This window comes from Typha angustifolia, chromosome 12, assembly GCF_048772165.1.
Source record: "Typha angustifolia cultivar Huaian chromosome 12, ASM4877216v1, whole genome shotgun sequence".
Taxonomy (NCBI): Eukaryota; Viridiplantae; Streptophyta; class Magnoliopsida; order Poales; family Typhaceae; genus Typha; species Typha angustifolia.
The window spans coordinates 7,014,364-7,032,919 of NC_133250.1; the positions used below are offsets into that span (position 1 = coordinate 7,014,364).

The 18,556-nt window shown below is 34.5% G+C and overlaps 2 protein-coding genes and 1 non-coding gene across 3 annotated transcripts; all 3 read right to left on the minus strand.

Moving 5' to 3' along the window:
- Positions 1-1,330: 1,330 nt before the first annotated feature.
- Positions 1,331-4,061, minus strand: LOC140772519 (11-beta-hydroxysteroid dehydrogenase B-like). Its single transcript, XM_073114629.1, has 6 exons — positions 3,879-4,061; positions 3,222-3,414; positions 2,514-2,599; positions 2,170-2,301; positions 1,901-2,065; positions 1,331-1,597 (listed from the first exon to the last, which is right to left on the minus strand). Exons 1-6 carry the CDS (start codon positions 4,059-4,061, stop codon positions 1,331-1,333), a joined length of 1,026 nt encoding a protein of 341 aa, XP_072970730.1.
- Positions 4,062-4,584: 523 nt separating this feature from the next.
- On the minus strand, positions 4,585-4,658 carry TRNAI-UAU (transfer RNA isoleucine (anticodon UAU)). Its single transcript has one exon. It is a non-coding gene; the product is annotated as a tRNA-Ile (tRNA).
- Positions 4,659-14,235: 9,577 nt separating this feature from the next.
- On the minus strand, positions 14,236-18,303 carry LOC140772375 (MADS-box transcription factor 26). The gene is made up of 7 exons (XM_073114425.1): positions 17,969-18,303; positions 17,748-17,832; positions 15,639-15,700; positions 15,278-15,380; positions 15,145-15,186; positions 15,019-15,060; positions 14,236-14,622 (listed from the first exon to the last, which is right to left on the minus strand). Exons 1-7 carry the CDS (start codon positions 18,148-18,150, stop codon positions 14,464-14,466), a joined length of 675 nt encoding a protein of 224 aa, XP_072970526.1. The 5' UTR covers positions 18,151-18,303; the 3' UTR covers positions 14,236-14,463.
- Positions 18,304-18,556: the final 253 nt, after the last annotated feature.

Below are 18,556 nucleotides of genomic sequence, written 5' to 3' on the forward strand. Positions count from 1 at the left end.
GGGGTCGAAACTAGAAGAAAAAAACATGTCAGGATTGGGATGGCTTAGATTTAATCTTTTGACATCCATTTGATCAGGTGGGTGCCAAAAGACTACATCTAAGTCCAATAAGTTATTTTTATGTTCTTAATTATATCTCATATATCTTAATTACTCAAAACTTATTTTTATGTTTTTAATATTTTTTTATTAGAATTTTATATTTATTTAAATTACTGTGGTATTAAAAAAACTTTATATTTTACATTATAGTATTAAATAATTTTTATTAACTTATTCGATTATTTGTATTACTTTTGGCTTTAATTCTGATTATTTTGAATTGAACGTTATTAATTTTGATAATTAACGTAATATAATTTAATGATTATAATTTAAGTTTGAGAGAATCAACAACAGTTTAAAATAGTAATTTTTGTTACTAATTATTTTATCGAGGATAAGTAATCCTAAATTAACTCTTTAGATATACCTAGCGATAACTTCGTCTATATTTAGGATTAAATTTTGAAAAGAAAGAGAGGATAAAATTAAAAAAGAAGAGAATATCTTGGTCTATAATTAAGTAATGTGTTAGGCATGTGACAATTTTCTATTAGAATCCCTAACAGCAAACTAATGGAAGAACTTATTTTATTTTAATTAAGTTAAGGAGGGTCACATTGTATGAGAAAAAGATGAATAGCTGAAATAAAAATAAGTTGAACCTCAAATTCATAAAATTTAACTAATTTAAATATCTAATTTCCTAAATTCACTACTTAAAATCATTAAGTGATGAAATTCCAATTAATTTTTTGTGGATTTGAGGTCAAATCTAGATTAAATTATTTGCTGCTTAAATTAATTAACCTTTTTAAATCTCAAAACTTACTCTTACTTTGCTAAATTTGAAACTAGAAAAAGAAGAAGAAGAAGAAGAAGAAGATAATGAAATAAATTCCTGCCTCATTTCAAAGAACAAGATTAGATATATTTTATTTCAATTCCATAATTTTTCAAATAGCACAACTCATTTTAAAGTTAAATTAATAGAGTTCTATCCAGTTTAAGATTAATTGAATTCCATCTAAAATTAGTTTCAAACAAACACTTATCTTGCCTCCTTTTGTTTTTCCAGTAGTTGATCTCAAACTTCATCAGAATCTTCCTAGGTTTTAGCAATGGCTAATAGGTCTTATGAGCACCATAAACATATTAAAAGATGAAGTAATACTTAGTATCTAAAAAGATTGGCGCCAGCCAAGTTTTATTTGAACACTAGCAAACTAAATTTAAACAAGAAAAGAAACTATCAAAGCACAACATAATTTGAATGCCTTACAAAACTTTACTCCGCCTTTTGATTCAGAGGAGAAGGTAGGGAGAAGGCAAGAGGCGGCGGTCTTTGAGGCGGTGCACCCTCGAGAGGCGGCCTCTTAGCGCCCTGGGTTGATAGTAACAGACGAAAAGTCCAACCAAGAACATCGGGAGCAAGCACGCGGTAGAGCAGGAATATGTCATACCAGCTTGGATGCTTAACATATGCATCGCCTCTGCAGGCACCTGCAACCATCGCCTTCGCAAACTCTTCGATCTGTCCTCCCGTCAGGGACACCTATACAAGATAAAATATTTCTCTCATCTTATTTTTCTCTTGTCTTTTCTCCTATTCTCTCTAGCCAAAACTTCAAGCAAAATGTTCACAATCCTTTGAGTAACCGAATACATTTTTTTTTCATTAAATGAGTCGTTACCATCAATCTTTTTCCAAAATAAAAACAAAAAAAAGCTTTTGACTAGATCAACAACATTCCGCGAATAATAGTGAAGGCAAAAGGAAGGAGGCAAGAATATATATACTGCTTTATGTTGTTACATTGGTAATGTGAATGATATGTTAATAACAAACATTGCATACCTCTCTTCCTTCCTTCGATTGCATCTCTGCTCCTTCCTCGAGCCTAAACTTCCCTTTGCTCATGTCACTTCCAATCAATCCATCAGTTGCAATCGTAATTCCAACATCGTCTTTCACTTCGAATCTAAGTGTATCGTAGAAATTTATCACCGCTGCCTTTGCGGCCTGAGAAATTCACAGCAAGAGAAATAATTCTTATATGACATTGTTAGTTATCAGACTAGTAACCATTTCAGAATAGGTTAGTAGTGATATCTGTCAATACTTACAGCATATAGGCTCATCCTTGACATAGGTAACCAGCTTTCTACCGATGCATTGACTAGAATTCGACCATGAGTTAGCCGCAAGTAAGGGAGGGCGACGTATGTCGGATAAACATTTCCCCAGAAATTGATATCCTGATACAAGAAAGGAATTTAAGCAATGCTACTATTCTCACAACTAACTAGTTCTTCCAATCTCATACTAGCACTTGATAACTAAACACACTAGCAATAACTTTGTGATGCAAACATGAGATGCTGTTTGTGAGTCTGAATGAACTTAATCACTAGGAAATACAAATTTTAAGATCATGATCAAGCAAATGGATATCATGGCAATTTTGTACCATCAAATGCGGAAAAATAGAAGTGTCGGAAGCCTCCTCGAAGTAGAAGGTATGTCCAAGGCTTGCAGAATTCACAAGATGATGCACTGTTAAATCAGAAAAGGAAATAAAATGAAATTAAACAACAGAGCTTTCTGAACATTATCAAGTAATCAAGTATATATATATATATATATATATATATATAAGAGGATATGAATACTGTACATTCGCATATTTGAAAAAAGAATAGATCATTTAGGAGGAATTAATGCTAGGAAATTCATGCAAATGCAAAAGGTTTTTAAGTAGGATTTCAGAAAGAACAGCGAAAAGGAAGAAAGAAGTTTAAATATAAAAAGCAAACAAATAGTTGAGATCATTACACAGACTACATTCTAAAACAAAATTAAGCATGGAAATTATTTTAACATTAACAATATCAGAACTTCTTACTAGTACTCCTTGTCGAGAGAGGGAAGATTTACCCAACCTTATCCTCAATTCTTGATCGGTTGTTTCTAAAATCTGTATCCATAACCTTTTGGAGGCAAGAGGAATTAAAATTTTACCATGGCAACAAGTGCCGCCTTCAATAGAAGATATATGCATATGATGTTACATGAAAAGAATTTCAAAATGTGCAACAACTTTTGTATCGTTTTCTAATAACTTAAGCTTTTAGAGTTAACAAAATTGATTACAGAAGGAAATTAAAGAGACACTCACAATGGCCAAAGTAACTTATAGTATCACCAATGAATCTTCTGCAGTCCTCTTCCTTGACAACATCTGCAGCAATGACCATTACCTGCTTTGCACCCAGTAGCCTGGCATTCTCCCTTATGCGAAACAGTCTTCGCTCCCTTCTCGCCACCAAAACCAAATTTGCCTGCCTTCTCGCATACTCATATGCGATTTGCTGCACTTAATTTCTTATTATCATGTCAAGCTTGATATAATCCGATAAAAGAAAATGTTAACCATGCATGTATTTATCACATAAAATCATACACGCCTTTTTAGTGTTCTTTTACATATATATATATATATCACCATCCATACTTTGCCAGTTCTGCAACTACGTTAAGGTCTATGAGGGGTTTAGTCTCAGCGTTGGAAAGAGTTATGGACTATTCCATAAGGTGATTTTTGTGACCTATGAAGTTCCCCCGGGGAAACATTTATGAAATCAATCTCACATTTATATTATGATCAACCATCAACTGAATACAAAATTTCCATCTTAGAGTTATGAGATACACTACTGTGATTAAGCTTTTGAATCAATTATACTTGGAAGGAAACTTTTAATCCAACATATATAATATAATTAATACAGATTAATCTAAGAACAGAAGATCTTGGTATTGCTGCGAATATTACCTCCCCGATCGCCGATGAAGCCCCGGTGATGACCACCACCTTGTTCTCCATGTTTTCTCTGAACAAGCTTTCGAAGAGCCACCTCATTGCATGGAAGAAGGTCAAGGTTGGCCATGCAAAGGCCAGCATCACCATGCTTGCAGGTGGCACTACAAAATTCAATATAGAGTTGAAGATACTCATGGTAATTACCATATATGTTGGAAGAGAGACAGAGAGATGATAGATAAGAACTGAGAGGGATAAGAACTGAGAGAGAGAGAGAGAGAGAGAGAGAGAGAGAGAGAGAGAGAGAGAGAGAGAGAGAGATGCATGTACACGTCGTGGTTATTGTAGGATGAGAAGGTGACGGGTGGATATATATATATATATATATATATATTTATATATAAAGGAATCTACCAAAAAAACACTTGTATTATTATTATTTACATCTTATCATATAAATTAATTATTAGATATGTAAATTTTGTCTAAAACTTCTTGAAAACAACACCACCGTGTCGTTAGTTTTGTCCTAATATATAGCTATAAGTGCTAAATAATTATCTAAATTAAAATTAAATGAATGACTATAATTTAAAATTAAATAAAGAGTATTTTAAATATAGAGTTCTTAAAATTTAAGCCCTACATTTAGGGAGACATTATTTTAATAATTAAAATTTAAGCGCATATTAATCTAAAATTAATGGACGAGAAGAGTTGGTCCCGGCGGGGCTCGAACCCGCGACCTTCGGCTCATAAGACCAACGCTCTAACCAACTGAGCTACGGGACCAACTTGTAACTTCTGACTAATATTTCTTAATATACACAAACGAGAGAAGTTTGAATACTGCAAGACAAGGAAATTTTGAATTTAAAAGTTGAAAAATTATTAAGGAATTAATTTAAACAAAAATTATATGATCATTACCTATGAGTTCGTTGTGAGTATTGACAATTATAACTTAGAAATTTAAAAAAAGAAAGAAACTTTGAATAAGATGGGATATTTCTTTTTAGACTCTTATATGTTAAGATATTGTGAATAAAATTTTTATATAGTCAAAGACTTTATTTTTCATTTCTTTTTGCAAAAGAATCAACAAGGTAGTTTTTTTTTTTTTTTTCCAGTCGATTTCCCTTTAAATTATAACAAAGTGAATTGATGTTCCTCAAAGGTTCTCAAAAGTACCTGAATCATACTTCTTATTTGCTAAATATTTCCTATCCCTGCATCTTCCTCATGCCCTTTTGTTACTCTTCTCCCCCTTTGTCTTGCAATCTAAAATCTAAAATGGATTTATTGAACGAAACCCTTGTCAAAAGCTTCTCAAAAGTCACTCGGGAGGCAAGATGGATATCTTGATCTCACCGATGAAAGGGCACACCATCTCCTCCCGAAATCCGAAGCTCTGTCTTGTTGGTAAACTCATCTTCGACAAGTTTTTAATTATAGAGGTGTAAATGAGTCGAGCTCAAGCGAGCTGAGCCTAACTTGGCTTAGCTTTGTAGGCATTTATTTGGAGCTTAGCTCGAGCTTGAAACAAGCTAGATAATGTTAAACCATTTGATTTCATTAATCTCCACTTTTAATTTCCTCCAACAATTCCAACAAGTCCTGTGCGGTGTTTTTGAAAATCCTTATGGTGATCACAACTCTTTTCTTTAGTTGCGCATCTCCTAGTATTATTTCGGCCTCCTTTTGCTCTATTGCATTAGTAATTTCAATGCCATACTGATCCAGATATGAAAAGAAAGGGATCACACTGCCAGCCACTCAAGGCTTTCAAAATTTTATGACCATATTAATGATGCAAGCCTTCTAAATCTGGGTCATTTAGATCGATATACACCTAGTCTAACAGGAGGTATGATACCTGCCTTATCCAGGAGAGGCTTGATAGAGTACTCGTGTCGACAACTTGGTTCTCTACCTTCCGTCATGTGCGTGTACTATATCTTCCATCTTTTGATGTTTTTTAGCGACTTCAATTCGATGTTAATAATTTGATTAATGGGCTCATATGTTTAATAAAATATATATGGGCCTGCAATTAATGTTAAGCCCACTTAAGTGATCTATAAGTTTAAATTTATTTTTGGGCTTTAGAAATATAATTAAATTAATATGGTTCTAAATGTGTAAAAGCCAATGTCACAATTAATGAGCATGTGACGATAAAACTTATTAGGTTGTGATCTCTGATATAGGTTTTAATAAAATATTGATTCAGTTCCTATTCCCATTACGTGTGAAACTGAAAGGTGTGAAAAACCCATCCCTTAGAATTTCTCAAACATCTCCTTCATCTTCCTTCTTCATTCTGGTATCAATGGCAATGTCTATCGATTCAGGTTAGTTTTTATATTATTTGAATACCTCTATAATTATATCTACATGATTCAACTAATCCTGTTTATTGGATTTTTTGAAAGTCTTTCAATTGGTATCAAAGCGGTGTTGAATTATGTTTGATATAATTTTTGAGAATTAAGATTACCATCATTTTCTTCTTCTGAAATTTTGGAAATTATGATTTATGATTTAGGATATATAAAATGAATATTTTTTTAAAATTATGGAAGACTAAAGTTATTGATTGGATTTGTTCATTTGTTCATCGAATGGAGATATTTTTTGTTTTATATGGTTGTATGCAATTGGTAAAAGATTATATAAATCTTTTCATGTTAATACTTTATTGAATTTTTTAATCGGGATTCCGATTCAGTAGGGTCACGTGAATCCATTTTAGTGAATTCATGTTTCAAAATTTTCTTCCCACTGCATGGCGTTATTTGTGATCGTCCGTTTCTTCGACTTCTGCTGCGCCTGAGACTATAATTTAATTTGCAGTGATTATTTAAGTTAATTCTTTCAATTACGGAAATTAAAGATTTTGTCCATAATTCTTTTGGATTTAAGGATTAACTCATAATCATTCTAGAAAAATAATTCAAAATGGATTAGTTGAAATAATATGTTGCCAAAGTGACCGCTATTGTGTAGATTAGTCTGTTATGAATAATTAATTGGTTATGTGTGTATGTAAATTCATGCGGATATTAGTTGGCGCAAAGGAAAATTAATATTTGGCCGAATTACATATATAGATGTGGTGATAAACATGTGACGATTATGAGCTTTTTGGTATAATTAGTAAATCTGTCCAAAGATAGAGTTATTAATTGACATGATTTATTATCAATGTTTGATCACTATGACAAGAATACCATTACAATTAATATTACTGTCCAAAGACTTGATATTAATGTTGTGCTAGGTATTTTTTATTTTTTTAGAATTAATTGACTTAATGGTACAAATTTTAAGAAATGGAAAGAACACGTTATGATCGTGTTAGGCTACATGGATCTTGACTATGCATTCATGCATGAACGCTCTACAGATCTGAACAACAAAAGTACTGCTGAGCAAAAAATTGCATTTGAGAAATGGGAGCGATCAAATCGTATGAGTCTTATGATCATGAAGTTGTCAATTCCGGAATCCATCAGAGACTCAATTCCGGAAGAGGAAAATGCCAAATCTTTCCTCAAACAGATAGCAGATCGATTCATTACAAATGAAAAGGTCGAGACAAGTACTATTCTGACTAAGCTTGTCTCAATGCTGTATCGAGGAAAGGGAAGTATCCGTGAGTACATAATGGAGATGTCCAATCTCATGACAAGACTTATGGCACTAAAGTTAGAGATGTCTGATGATATACTCGTGCACTTAATCTTGATATCTCTTCCTACATAGTTCAGTTAGTTTAAAATCAGTTATAATACACAAAAGGAAAAGTGGACTTTGAATGAGTTTATAGCTCAGTGTGTGCAAGAGGAAAAGCTCATTTGGGATTCACCTCAGAGGACTCGAGCAAGAAAAGAAAGAGGACAAACAATAAAGATAAAAGTAAGAAAAATATAGAAACTGAGATTCAGGCCATAAAGAGCAAAAGAAACAAATCAAGAATTCAACTATTTCTTCTGCAAGAGAGCAGGCCATATGAAGAAAGATTGCCCCAAGTACGCCAAATGACGTGTAAAGAAAGGTATGCTTCTCAACTTTATCAGTTCAGAAGTTAATATAGCAATTGTGGCTAATGATACTTGGTGATTGGATACTGGTGCTACCATTCACATAAGTGTTACTATGCAGGGTTGTCTCAAGAGCTGACAGCCAACTAATGGTGAAATATATATCTTTACAGAAAATGGCGAAAAGGCTGAAGTAGAAGCTATAGGCATTTTTAGGCTTTGTTTAGGACCTAATGTATTTCTGGATTTAGAAAATACTTTTGTTGTACAGTCTTTTTGACGAAATTTGGTTTCTATTTCATGTTTGGACAAATTTGGTTACACTTGTTCATTTGGAAATGGAAAATTTAATATTTTTCAAAATTCAGTTCTGGTTGGTACAGGTTCCTTGATTGATAAGCTTTATATGTTAAACACCTTGACTTCTAATGACAACGAAATTATGCATACAAGTAACATAGGGTATAAAGCAAAAATTGACAAATGAGAATTCTTCTATGTTGTGGCATAGGCGCTTAGGGCATATATCAAAACAACGTCTAGAAAGGTTGATGTCACAAGGAATTATTGAATCTCTTGATATGTCAGACTTTGATGTTTGCATAGAGTGTATTAAAGGAAAAACAACCGATAAATGAAATAAAGGTGCAAATAGGTGCAATGACGTCTTAGAACTAATACATACAGATATATATGGGTCATTTCCTAAAGCTTCATGGAATGGTCAAATATACTTTATTACGTTTATAGACGATTATTCATGTTATGGTTACTTGCACCTAATCTATGAAAAGTCACAATCCCTAGATATGTTCAAGCTCTTCAAAGCCGAAGTTGAGAACCAACTAGGCAAGAAGATTAAAGTCGTGAAATCTGACCGTGGTGTTAAATACTATGGCAGATATGGCGGATCAGGAGAACAACGCCCTGGGCCTTTTGCACAATACCTTGCCGAATATGGTATCGTTCCTCAATATACCATGCTAGGAAAACCAAATCAAAATGGTGTAGCTGAGCGACGAAATCGAACCTTAAAGGATATGGTAAGAAGCATGATGAATCATTCTTCTTTGCTAGAGTCATTATGGGGTGAGGCAATAAAGACTGCACTTTACTTACTTAATAGAATACCCAGTAAAACAGTGATAAAAACCCCTTATAAGTTATGGACAGGCAAAAGGCCTAGTATTAGGCATTTACATGTTTGGGGATGTCCAGTTGAGACTAGGCCTTATAAGCCGAATGAAAGAAAATAGGACTCAAGAACTGTCAGCTGCTATTTTGTGGGTTATTCTGAAAGATCGAGAAGTTTCAAGTTCTATGACCCCTCAAATATGTCTTTTTTTCGAAACGGGCAATGCCAAATTTATTGAGGATAGTGGGAGCACTAAAATAAGGAATATAGTCTTTAAAGAAAGTATCAACTTTCCTATTATAGACACTACTATTGCTATAGAAGGTGATCGAGTAATCATTCCTAACACTGTCATTATAGCAAATCTGGATGATGTAGTGAACTTAGACACTATTGTGCTACCTTCAACCTGGTTGGAGGAAACATCCACTCAGGTTGAGGAATCACCTTTAGTGATAGCAGAAGCATCTCAACCACTTCAAATAGTAGTGCCTTTAAGGAGATCTACTAGAGAAAGGAGATCAACAATTTTTGATGATTATGTTGTCTATCTCCAAGAACATGAGTTTGATACAGGATTGGAAGATGATCCTACATCTTTCAATTAAGCCAAACTATGTGCTAACTCTGAAAAGTGGATCGAAGCCATGAAAGAAGAAATGAAATCTATGAAAGACAATGGCGTTTAGGATCTTGTAGAATTGCCTGAAGGTACAAAACCGATTGGTTGCAAATATGTTTTTAAAACCAAACAAGATTCAAAAGGCAATATCGAAAGGTATAAATCACATTTTGTTGCCAAAGGCTTCAATCAAAAGGAAGGCATTGATTACAAAGAAACTTTTTCAGATTCTTTTAGAGTAATCGTGGCACTTGTGGCTCATTATGACTTAGAGCTATATTAAATGGACGTAAAGACTACGTTTCTCAATGGAGACATTGACGAGACAATTTATATGGTGCAACTAGAGAACTTTGAATCTAAGGATTCAAAGCACCTAGTATGTAAACTAAAGAAGTCCATTTATGGTTTAAAGCAGACATCCCGTCAGTGGTATCAAAAATTTGATCAAGTGATTACTTCTTTCGGTTTTTAGGAGAACACTGTTGATCAATGTATATATCTCAAGTTTAGTGAGAGAAAGTTTATTATCCTAGTACTTTATGTAGATGACATACTACTGGCAAGTAGTGATAAAGCCTTATTGCATGACACTAAGAAATTTCTATTTGGTCACTTTGATATGAAGGATCTTGGTGATGCATCTTTTGTGCTGGGTATACAGATCCATCGTGATCGTTCAAGGTGTATACTTGGGTTATCACAAAATGCATATATTCAAAAGGTGCTTAGTAGGTATGGCATGCAAAACTGTGCACCTAAGGATACACCAGTTGCAAAGGGTGATAAATTTAGTTTACAACAGTGCCCTAAAATTAAACTTGAGATAAAGAAAATGAAGAAATTCCCTTACGCTTCTGTTATAGGGAGTCTCATGTATGCTGAAGTATGTACGCGTTCGGATATAGCGTACATAGTAGGGATGTTGGGTAGATATCTGGGTAACCTTGGATTGGATCACTAGAAAGCAGCAAAACGGGTTATGTGGTATTTGCAAAGAACGAAAGATTTTATGCTCACATATAGGAGATCTGATCATTTGGAGGTTGTTGGTTATTCGGACTCCGACTTTGCTGGGTGCTTGGATAACAGAAAATCTACTTCAGGCTATGTTTTTATGCTAGTAGGAGGAGCTATTTCTTGGAAAAGTGTCAAACAAACACTTATAGCCACTTCTACTATGGAAGCAGAATTTATAGCTTGCTATGAAGCATCCAACCATGGGATATGGCTGCAAAATTTTATCATTAGGCTGCAAATTGTTGATGGTATTGAGAAACCATTGAGGATTAATTGTGATAATAAAGCTGCTGAGTTATATTCCAAGAACAATCGTAGCTCGTCAAAGTCTAAACACATTGACATCAAGTTCTTAGCTGTGAAAGAAAGGGTTCAGAGTCTTCAGGTGTCAATTGAGCATATTAGCACAAACTTTATGATAACTGACCCACTCACGAAGGGTTTGCCACCCAAAGTGTTTCATGAGCATGTGGGTCGTATGGGAGTTCTCTTTTTGGACGATATTCCAAATTAGTGGGAGCTTGTATTGCTTTTATGTTTGGATTATTTGACACATATCGAACATTAATATATTTTTTGTTTATTGTACGTACTAATGTTCAAGAATAATTTATATGTTCATCTTGACAACTATGATTGAAAATCATGATTTATTATTGTTGTTTAGCATATAGTGCTTGTAAATATGATCGTTAGACCTTTTGGGTCATAAAGAGGATCAGTTGGAAATAGACATGCAGAGATCATTTTTATGTAATTTCCATGCTACACATCTATATTTAATTTATATCATTAATTGCATTAGTATTGTGATTATTGATTTGGACTTATTACAGATATAGTAGCAAAGACCACTTTAGTCCTATACTTGTTCAGTTAATGGATCAGATTTGTTTAAAGGATATTTCTATAATTGAATGGCATTTTTTGAGCTCAATACAGTTATTTTTTACCATGTGCATTATCCAGTGACATATGTAGCCCAAGTAGGAGATTGTTAATAATTTGATTAATGGGCTCATATGTTTAATAAAATGTATGTGCCTGTCATTAATGTTAAGCCCACTTAAGTGATCTATAAGTTTAAATTTATTTTTGGGGCTTTAGAAATATAATTATGTTGATATGGTTCTAAATGTGTAGAAGACCATGTCAAAATTAATGGGCTTGTAACGATAAAGCTTATTGGGTTGTGATCCCCGATGAAGGTTTTAAGAAAATATCGATTCAGTTCCTATTCCCATTATGTGTGAAACTGAAAGGTGTGAAAAACCCATCCCTTAGAATTTCCCAACCATCTCCTTCATCTTCCTTCTTCCTTCTAGTATCAATGGCAATGTCTATCGATTCAGGTTAGTTTTTATATTATTTGAATATTTCTAGAATTATATCTACATGATTCAACTGATCCTGTTTATTGGATTTATTGAAAGTCTTTCATTCGATCCTTCTTGTCACCAAACTTGTCGGAAGAATTTTGCGTAGATTTCGTTTCAAAAACTAGTGGACGAGTTTGGAGTTGTTTGAACTATTTTATAAGCAAGCATGGGTGCTCACCTACAAGGCCAACAAGCCCATCTCCTTTAATCTCTCCATGTTCATGAGTTACCTCAAGAGTTGGGCTCATTCCAAGGCTGGCAACCTCAAAAGACAGATCAATGACATAGAAGATAAGCTCCTCTGACTATAGAGTAGTAACTGACAGTCCTATGATTATGTGCCAAGAAGTAGACATGAGTATATGCTCCTCAAGTCTGAACCAAAGAGCCTGCTTTAAATGTCTTGCATGGGGTGATCGAAATACAAAATGTTTCTCTCCCTTGCTATATCCTGGAAAAGAAGAAAGAAGAATATTTGTTCCTTTCATAAAGATAACGAGGGTTGGCTCTGTGCTTCTAAGGAGATTGGAACTAAGTTTGTATCACACTTTCAAGTCCTATTCTCTTATAATAATCCCATTTCTTTTCGTAAACTTAACCAGGTGGATTGGTTGGGTGAAGGATTTAGCTACTATGCTTTTGAATAAGAAAATCACGTACAGATCCTCAACTAATTTTGTAATGACGAGTCCCTAGGTCTAATGTTTTTGGACATATTTCTTCTAGCTCTATTGGAATGATCTTAGATTGGTAGTGGGCTGTGCAGGAGTTCTTCTCTTTGGGGAAGATGGATAGAAATTAATCTTAATATATCCACTATTATCCTGATCGCCAATGCCATCTAAAGTAGGTGCCCACTAGCCTATAAGCTTATGTAACACCATTTATAAGATTATTTCTAAAATCATAGTGTGAAGGATGAAGCATTTTCTTAAGAGCATCATTGCACAAAATGCATTTATACCAAGTCATTTGATCACTGACAACTAGGCGATGGTTTAAGAGATTCTGTGCCACCTCTAGTCAATCTCATAGCAAGACAATTGCATTCATGCTCAAGGCTTACTTGTCCAATGTCTTTGACCAGATGGAATGATGTTTTCTAAAGGACCATCTCTCTATTTATGGGTTCCCGAGAGACTTTGTGAATTTGGTTTATGAGTGTATTTCTACTTCTAGTCTTTGCTTTGGATCTCAATGGGATCTGGGACGGCTTCTTTAAGTCATCGCAGGGATTCGAACAAGGACGTCCACTTTTACCCTGCTTGTTTGTTCTTGGTTCTAACAATCCTCTCTTACCTTCTTGATCAAGGCATCCAGTACAAAGTGTTTGGAGGGATTAAACCAGGAAGGAGCGCTCCTATGATGAATCATGCAACGTTTGCTGATGATCTTCTTTTGTTGGGGAGGGTTGAGATCAAAACTTCCTAACATCTCTTGAATCATAAACAAACACTCTAAGATCTCCGACCGAGTCATCAATCTATAGAAATTGGCCATATTCTTTAGACCGAAAGCAAGTGGAGCCCACCAAAGGCCAGACCAAAAGCAAGTGAAGCCCCCATACTGAGAATATTGAGGTGCTGAAGTATCTTGGAACACCTCTCCTCACCCCACACCTAAGTCTAAACATGATGCTTACAAGTTCATTTAAGATTAGCTTCTTTTGAAGTTAGGGTGTTGGAAGATGAATCTTTTCTCCTTTTCAGGGGAGTCTAACGCTAATCAAAGTAGTTTTATGATATATCCTCATGCATTCCATGAGCACTGTCATTCTCCCTAGCTATCTTATACCCATGCTCAGTGCATTCATGCCTAATTTCTAGGAGGGTTTTGGTGGGTATTGCAGGCACCTTCATCCAAAAAGTTGGAACAGCATGTGCAAACCGTTGGACAAAGGAGGTTTGAGTGTTAAAGGTCTGGCCCTGGTGAACAAGTTCTAATCTTAAAGAAGGCCCAGATGTTGATAAGCAACCCTGTTGCATCCTAGGGCTGCTCATGAGGATTAATCTGATTGTTTTCAAGAAAAAGAAAAGAAAAGAAAAGAGCACCTCCATAAAGTTGCTTGCTTTACGTACAAAAAAAAGGGGTGGTAAGAAGAATTCCTTGCTAAAGAAATTAAAGTTAGAAAAAAATAAAAATAAAGGTGCAACATAACTAGATCAATGGCATTAAACCCTAATAGGGTCTTTTACAAGATAAGAAAGCACAACAAATTTCCAACATTATTGTAGTAGTAGTTGTTGTTGTTGTAGTAGTAGTAGCTGTTGGAATGAGAGCTCGAGGGATCACAAGACTATACAGATACAAACACAGACACAGACACAGTTTCTGATTACACACTGACAAATATTAAAACCTTTTAACAAAGTAAGTCCCTCAAGCTTTATTGCTATCAGTAGGAATAGCCCATCTCTGAGCCCCTACAATTGGAATAGTCATTCTCTATGGTTAGTGGGTAAGTTATGCCATCTACAATTGGGGCTTCAGTAAAATGCCAGTTCTGCTGTGCTACCATTGGGGCTATGTCAAAAACCCCATGTTGCTCTACTATCTGCAACATTAGTAAACAAGTTAAATAAAAGAATGAGATAAAAAAAGATTAGGTCGTAGTATATAAGAACATTTATTAGAACTAACACCTTACAATTTTTACTTTTACTGAATCTCAAACACCGACCCCGGCGAGAACCAACTAATATACCTAAAACACCCCTAATTTTTACTTACCTTAACCTTAGAAAGCTTACTCAAGAGTTTTTTATATTACTGTCATTCGATTTGATGGTTAATTTTAACCTTTCTATATACTTAAGCATTAAAAGCAAAATACAAGAGTCAGATGATAATAAAAGCAAAATATATATATTGGTGGTTTTGATAAATTTCCCTTGTGTATACTTAGAACATTAAGCCATTGGTAAAAGATAAGTTTAGCATGTGGTTTAACCTTCTCTTGGAGAAACTCATTAGTGGCTTTCAGTATGCCTTCCTGTGTAACAAAAAATTACTATAAGAAAGAAATTTATTAATGAATATCTAAAAACTAATTAAAAGCATCGGAGATTTCAACTACCTTATTTTTCAGTGATTGGATCTCTTGGAACATTATCTGCATCTGTTCATGAGAGGTTTAACATTAGTTATATGCAAACTTTAGGGTTAGAAATTAATATCAGCAAGCATATGAAACCTAGTTAGCTACTTACCTTTGCAGAGCGTATGTTGTACATCCAGATCTCTAGATGTCTTTCTAGGGCAAGCAATTCTTCTAGTGTCATCTGTTCAGTCGCTCTATCGCCAAACATGTACCTATCGACATTTAAAAATTTCATTCTGTATAAATAGATTTCATGAACAACTATATTCATGTGTTTATGTTTGTTCTTGCTTTGTTGATTAATCTTCATATGTTCATTTTATCAATCTATTTGGATAAATTTGTAAGCATACACGTAAATTTTAGTGGCAACTTGAAAGTACTTTAGTACTTAAAGAAGATAGACAAGCTAGTGTTTCAGCTATAATAAAACAACAATTCATTAATAATACGTAAGCATGGAGGATTACCTCAGACCCTTCTGTAATAGGTTGATCTCTTGCTTTAACATCCTCACCTCTTGTTCAGACTCCTGCTTATATAAATATAGTGCAGATCATGAGAAAAATACTTCGTTCTTTTATTGTTTTCAGTTTATGTCTTGCTTCATGCTTCATAGATGAAAAATTAATTCTAATCTAGAAAATTACAATTGCGAGATGAATGATCACCATTGCAAGGTTGCTGACAAATCACAGTACTTTCTTTCAGTTATTTTAGGAAACAAAACCTTGTGTACTACTATGAGTAACTTCTATTAAGTTATTTTATATAAACCTTGAAAAAAATGTAATATAAAGCTTCAAAAAGTTAATCACCATTCCTTTTATGTAAGCAAATAATTAAGGTAAAGATGCAACATTTAAAGTTGTTGCTTTCCTTGTGTTTGGCTATCCAAAGATAGATACATTAATGCCCATGTCTCTTGGAGATAATTAAATTTCTAAAGAATTTTATAAAGGGATTATTATAAAGATGCCTGCATGTAATTCAAAACTCTTTCTTCTAGCTTGGAACCCCACCACTTTGTTGTGGACCAATGGAGAGGTTTGCTGCCTATATCCATTGAAATGCATTGGTTTCTAAAAGCCCCTCCTAACAAGAATATGTTTCTTTTCCCATCAGGTGAGGCTGGAGGTAAGTACATGCACAAATGATTGATAAGAGGATGCCCCACGACACTGTATTAAAAGACCAACTAATTGATCCAAAATCTTAACCTACTAAGTAATAGACCCTACATGTTTACCAGAGTAAATTCTTCACCATTTGTGACATAAATGCCTTACAAGAAAAGGCTGCATAGGAGGTCATATGGTTTTATTTCCGGGTCCAAGAATAAATGTTGGAATGTGGAAGGAACTGATTAAGAAGATATCACTCCAAATTGGCTATTAATGCTTTGGCACTTAATCTATTAGTGTCACTATTGCACTTGATAAAGTGTTCAGAATGCAGACATCTTTGTCTAGAAGAAAATTTAAACGTCTTTTGTCTGATACACTTCTGAATACTGATGATCTCTTAAAGCATTCAAATTACAAGTTCATTCATGTATCTATTGTATTGAAGCATTCAAATTCTACAGTAGAGTCAAATGACAGGTATAAAGAGTATAATGTCAAGAATGACATGAGTGGTGCCCAGAAAATGGACGACACTGACATTGTTGTCGGACTAATATCTTCCGAGGTATCATTTACTCTCTTTCTCTCTCCTATAATTCTAATTTTTATGATATTCTACGTTCCTACACTTTGGGGCTGTTTAACTTCATGGTTTTGAAAAAAAAAAAACTGCATCTACACATATAAAATGCAATACAAAAATCAATTTTTAGTTCATGAATTCCACGAAATATTGTTTCCAATTAAGATTTTGACATCCATTTCAACTAAATGGACGTTAAACGAATTCTTTCAATCTCTTGTGGGAAGAAAAGAGAGAAGGCCATAAATTTTATTATTTATATCGATTTCTTATTTAACATTATAGATGTTGCATCTTGAAACACAAAAAACCCAACGATCCTTTTATGTATTTTAGTAGTTTCTTGTTCAAAAGCGACAGTTTAACTTGGTAGGTTATTTCTCAATCCACATGATCTTAATGATTCCAAGGGGAACCCTAGCTATCCCTAAAATCATATTCCCCATCAACTTGCTACTTAAATGAAGTTCCCTACATCTTATTAGTGTAATATGAACTCACTTTAATATAGTTTGTGACTCTCTCATCATATTTCTCTCATTTATACTTCCGAATTGTACGGTAGAACTTGATGCATGCAGTGATAGGCCTACATATATATATACATACATATTCTTGTAGGTTCTTTATGTGTATGTTCTCTGCTCTCTATTCGAATCTCTATCCAACCCCTTTATTATACCCACATTCCTTACACTACTTTTGCAAGAGCAAACACCACTAAGAAAGCAAAAACAAAACAAACAAAAAACTGAAAGACTGCAATATAAACCTATATCTTGTTTTTATATATATATATATATATATATATATATATATATATATATATAGTTTGCAAATTAATTAAATTTAAAGGGTAAGAAGTTAACCATCTGTGGTTGGCTGAGCTCAGGACCTTCAGTTTGAGCATCCCCACATGCACTCTTGTACCTATCGATCAGTCCTTCCATCGTTCTTCAACAGTCCCAAGAAATTAAAATGTTCCTCTCGATCAGTTCAACTATGAAAAAACTTTAATATATATATATATATTATATATACTTGATGAGGGAGGGAGGAAGGAAGGGAGCGAGGGAAATAATATACCTACCCCTTAGTGGCGAGCTCATAGAGCTTTCCATGCGTGGAGAACATGATGATGCCGATGTCGGCGTCGCACAACACCGACAGCTCCTTGGCCTTCTTGAGCAGCCCCGCCCGGCGCTTGCAGAAGGTGACCTGGCGGTGAACGGGGTTCTCGATCCGCTTCATCTGGACTTTTCCGCGCGCCATCTCGCACACAACCTCCCACTAGTTTGGACTAGCTTCGAGGTTGTTGCCCACTGCTTCGAGCTACGTACCTACCTTTTGCTCTTCCTTCTCCTCTTCCTCCTCCTCCTCCTTCTTCTTCTCGTTCTCCTTCTTCTTCTTCTTCTTCGTCCTCACTCTTTATTATCACAACAATGGCCACTTAGGATAGGGAAGAGAGTCATAGGCTTCATATAGGTGAAAAACCCTAACTAGAATAATACGCCATGCGCATCTTTACACATCACAAGGCTTTGTCCTATCTTTGATGCAATTTGATGTACCCTCTTGAGCCCTCCTATTGGTCTGATGCTGCATTATTAATTCTCCATTCGCTAATGCATGATCGTGTCTTCTTCTTGGGTCCCTCTAAGTTTTAATGGGTTAATTT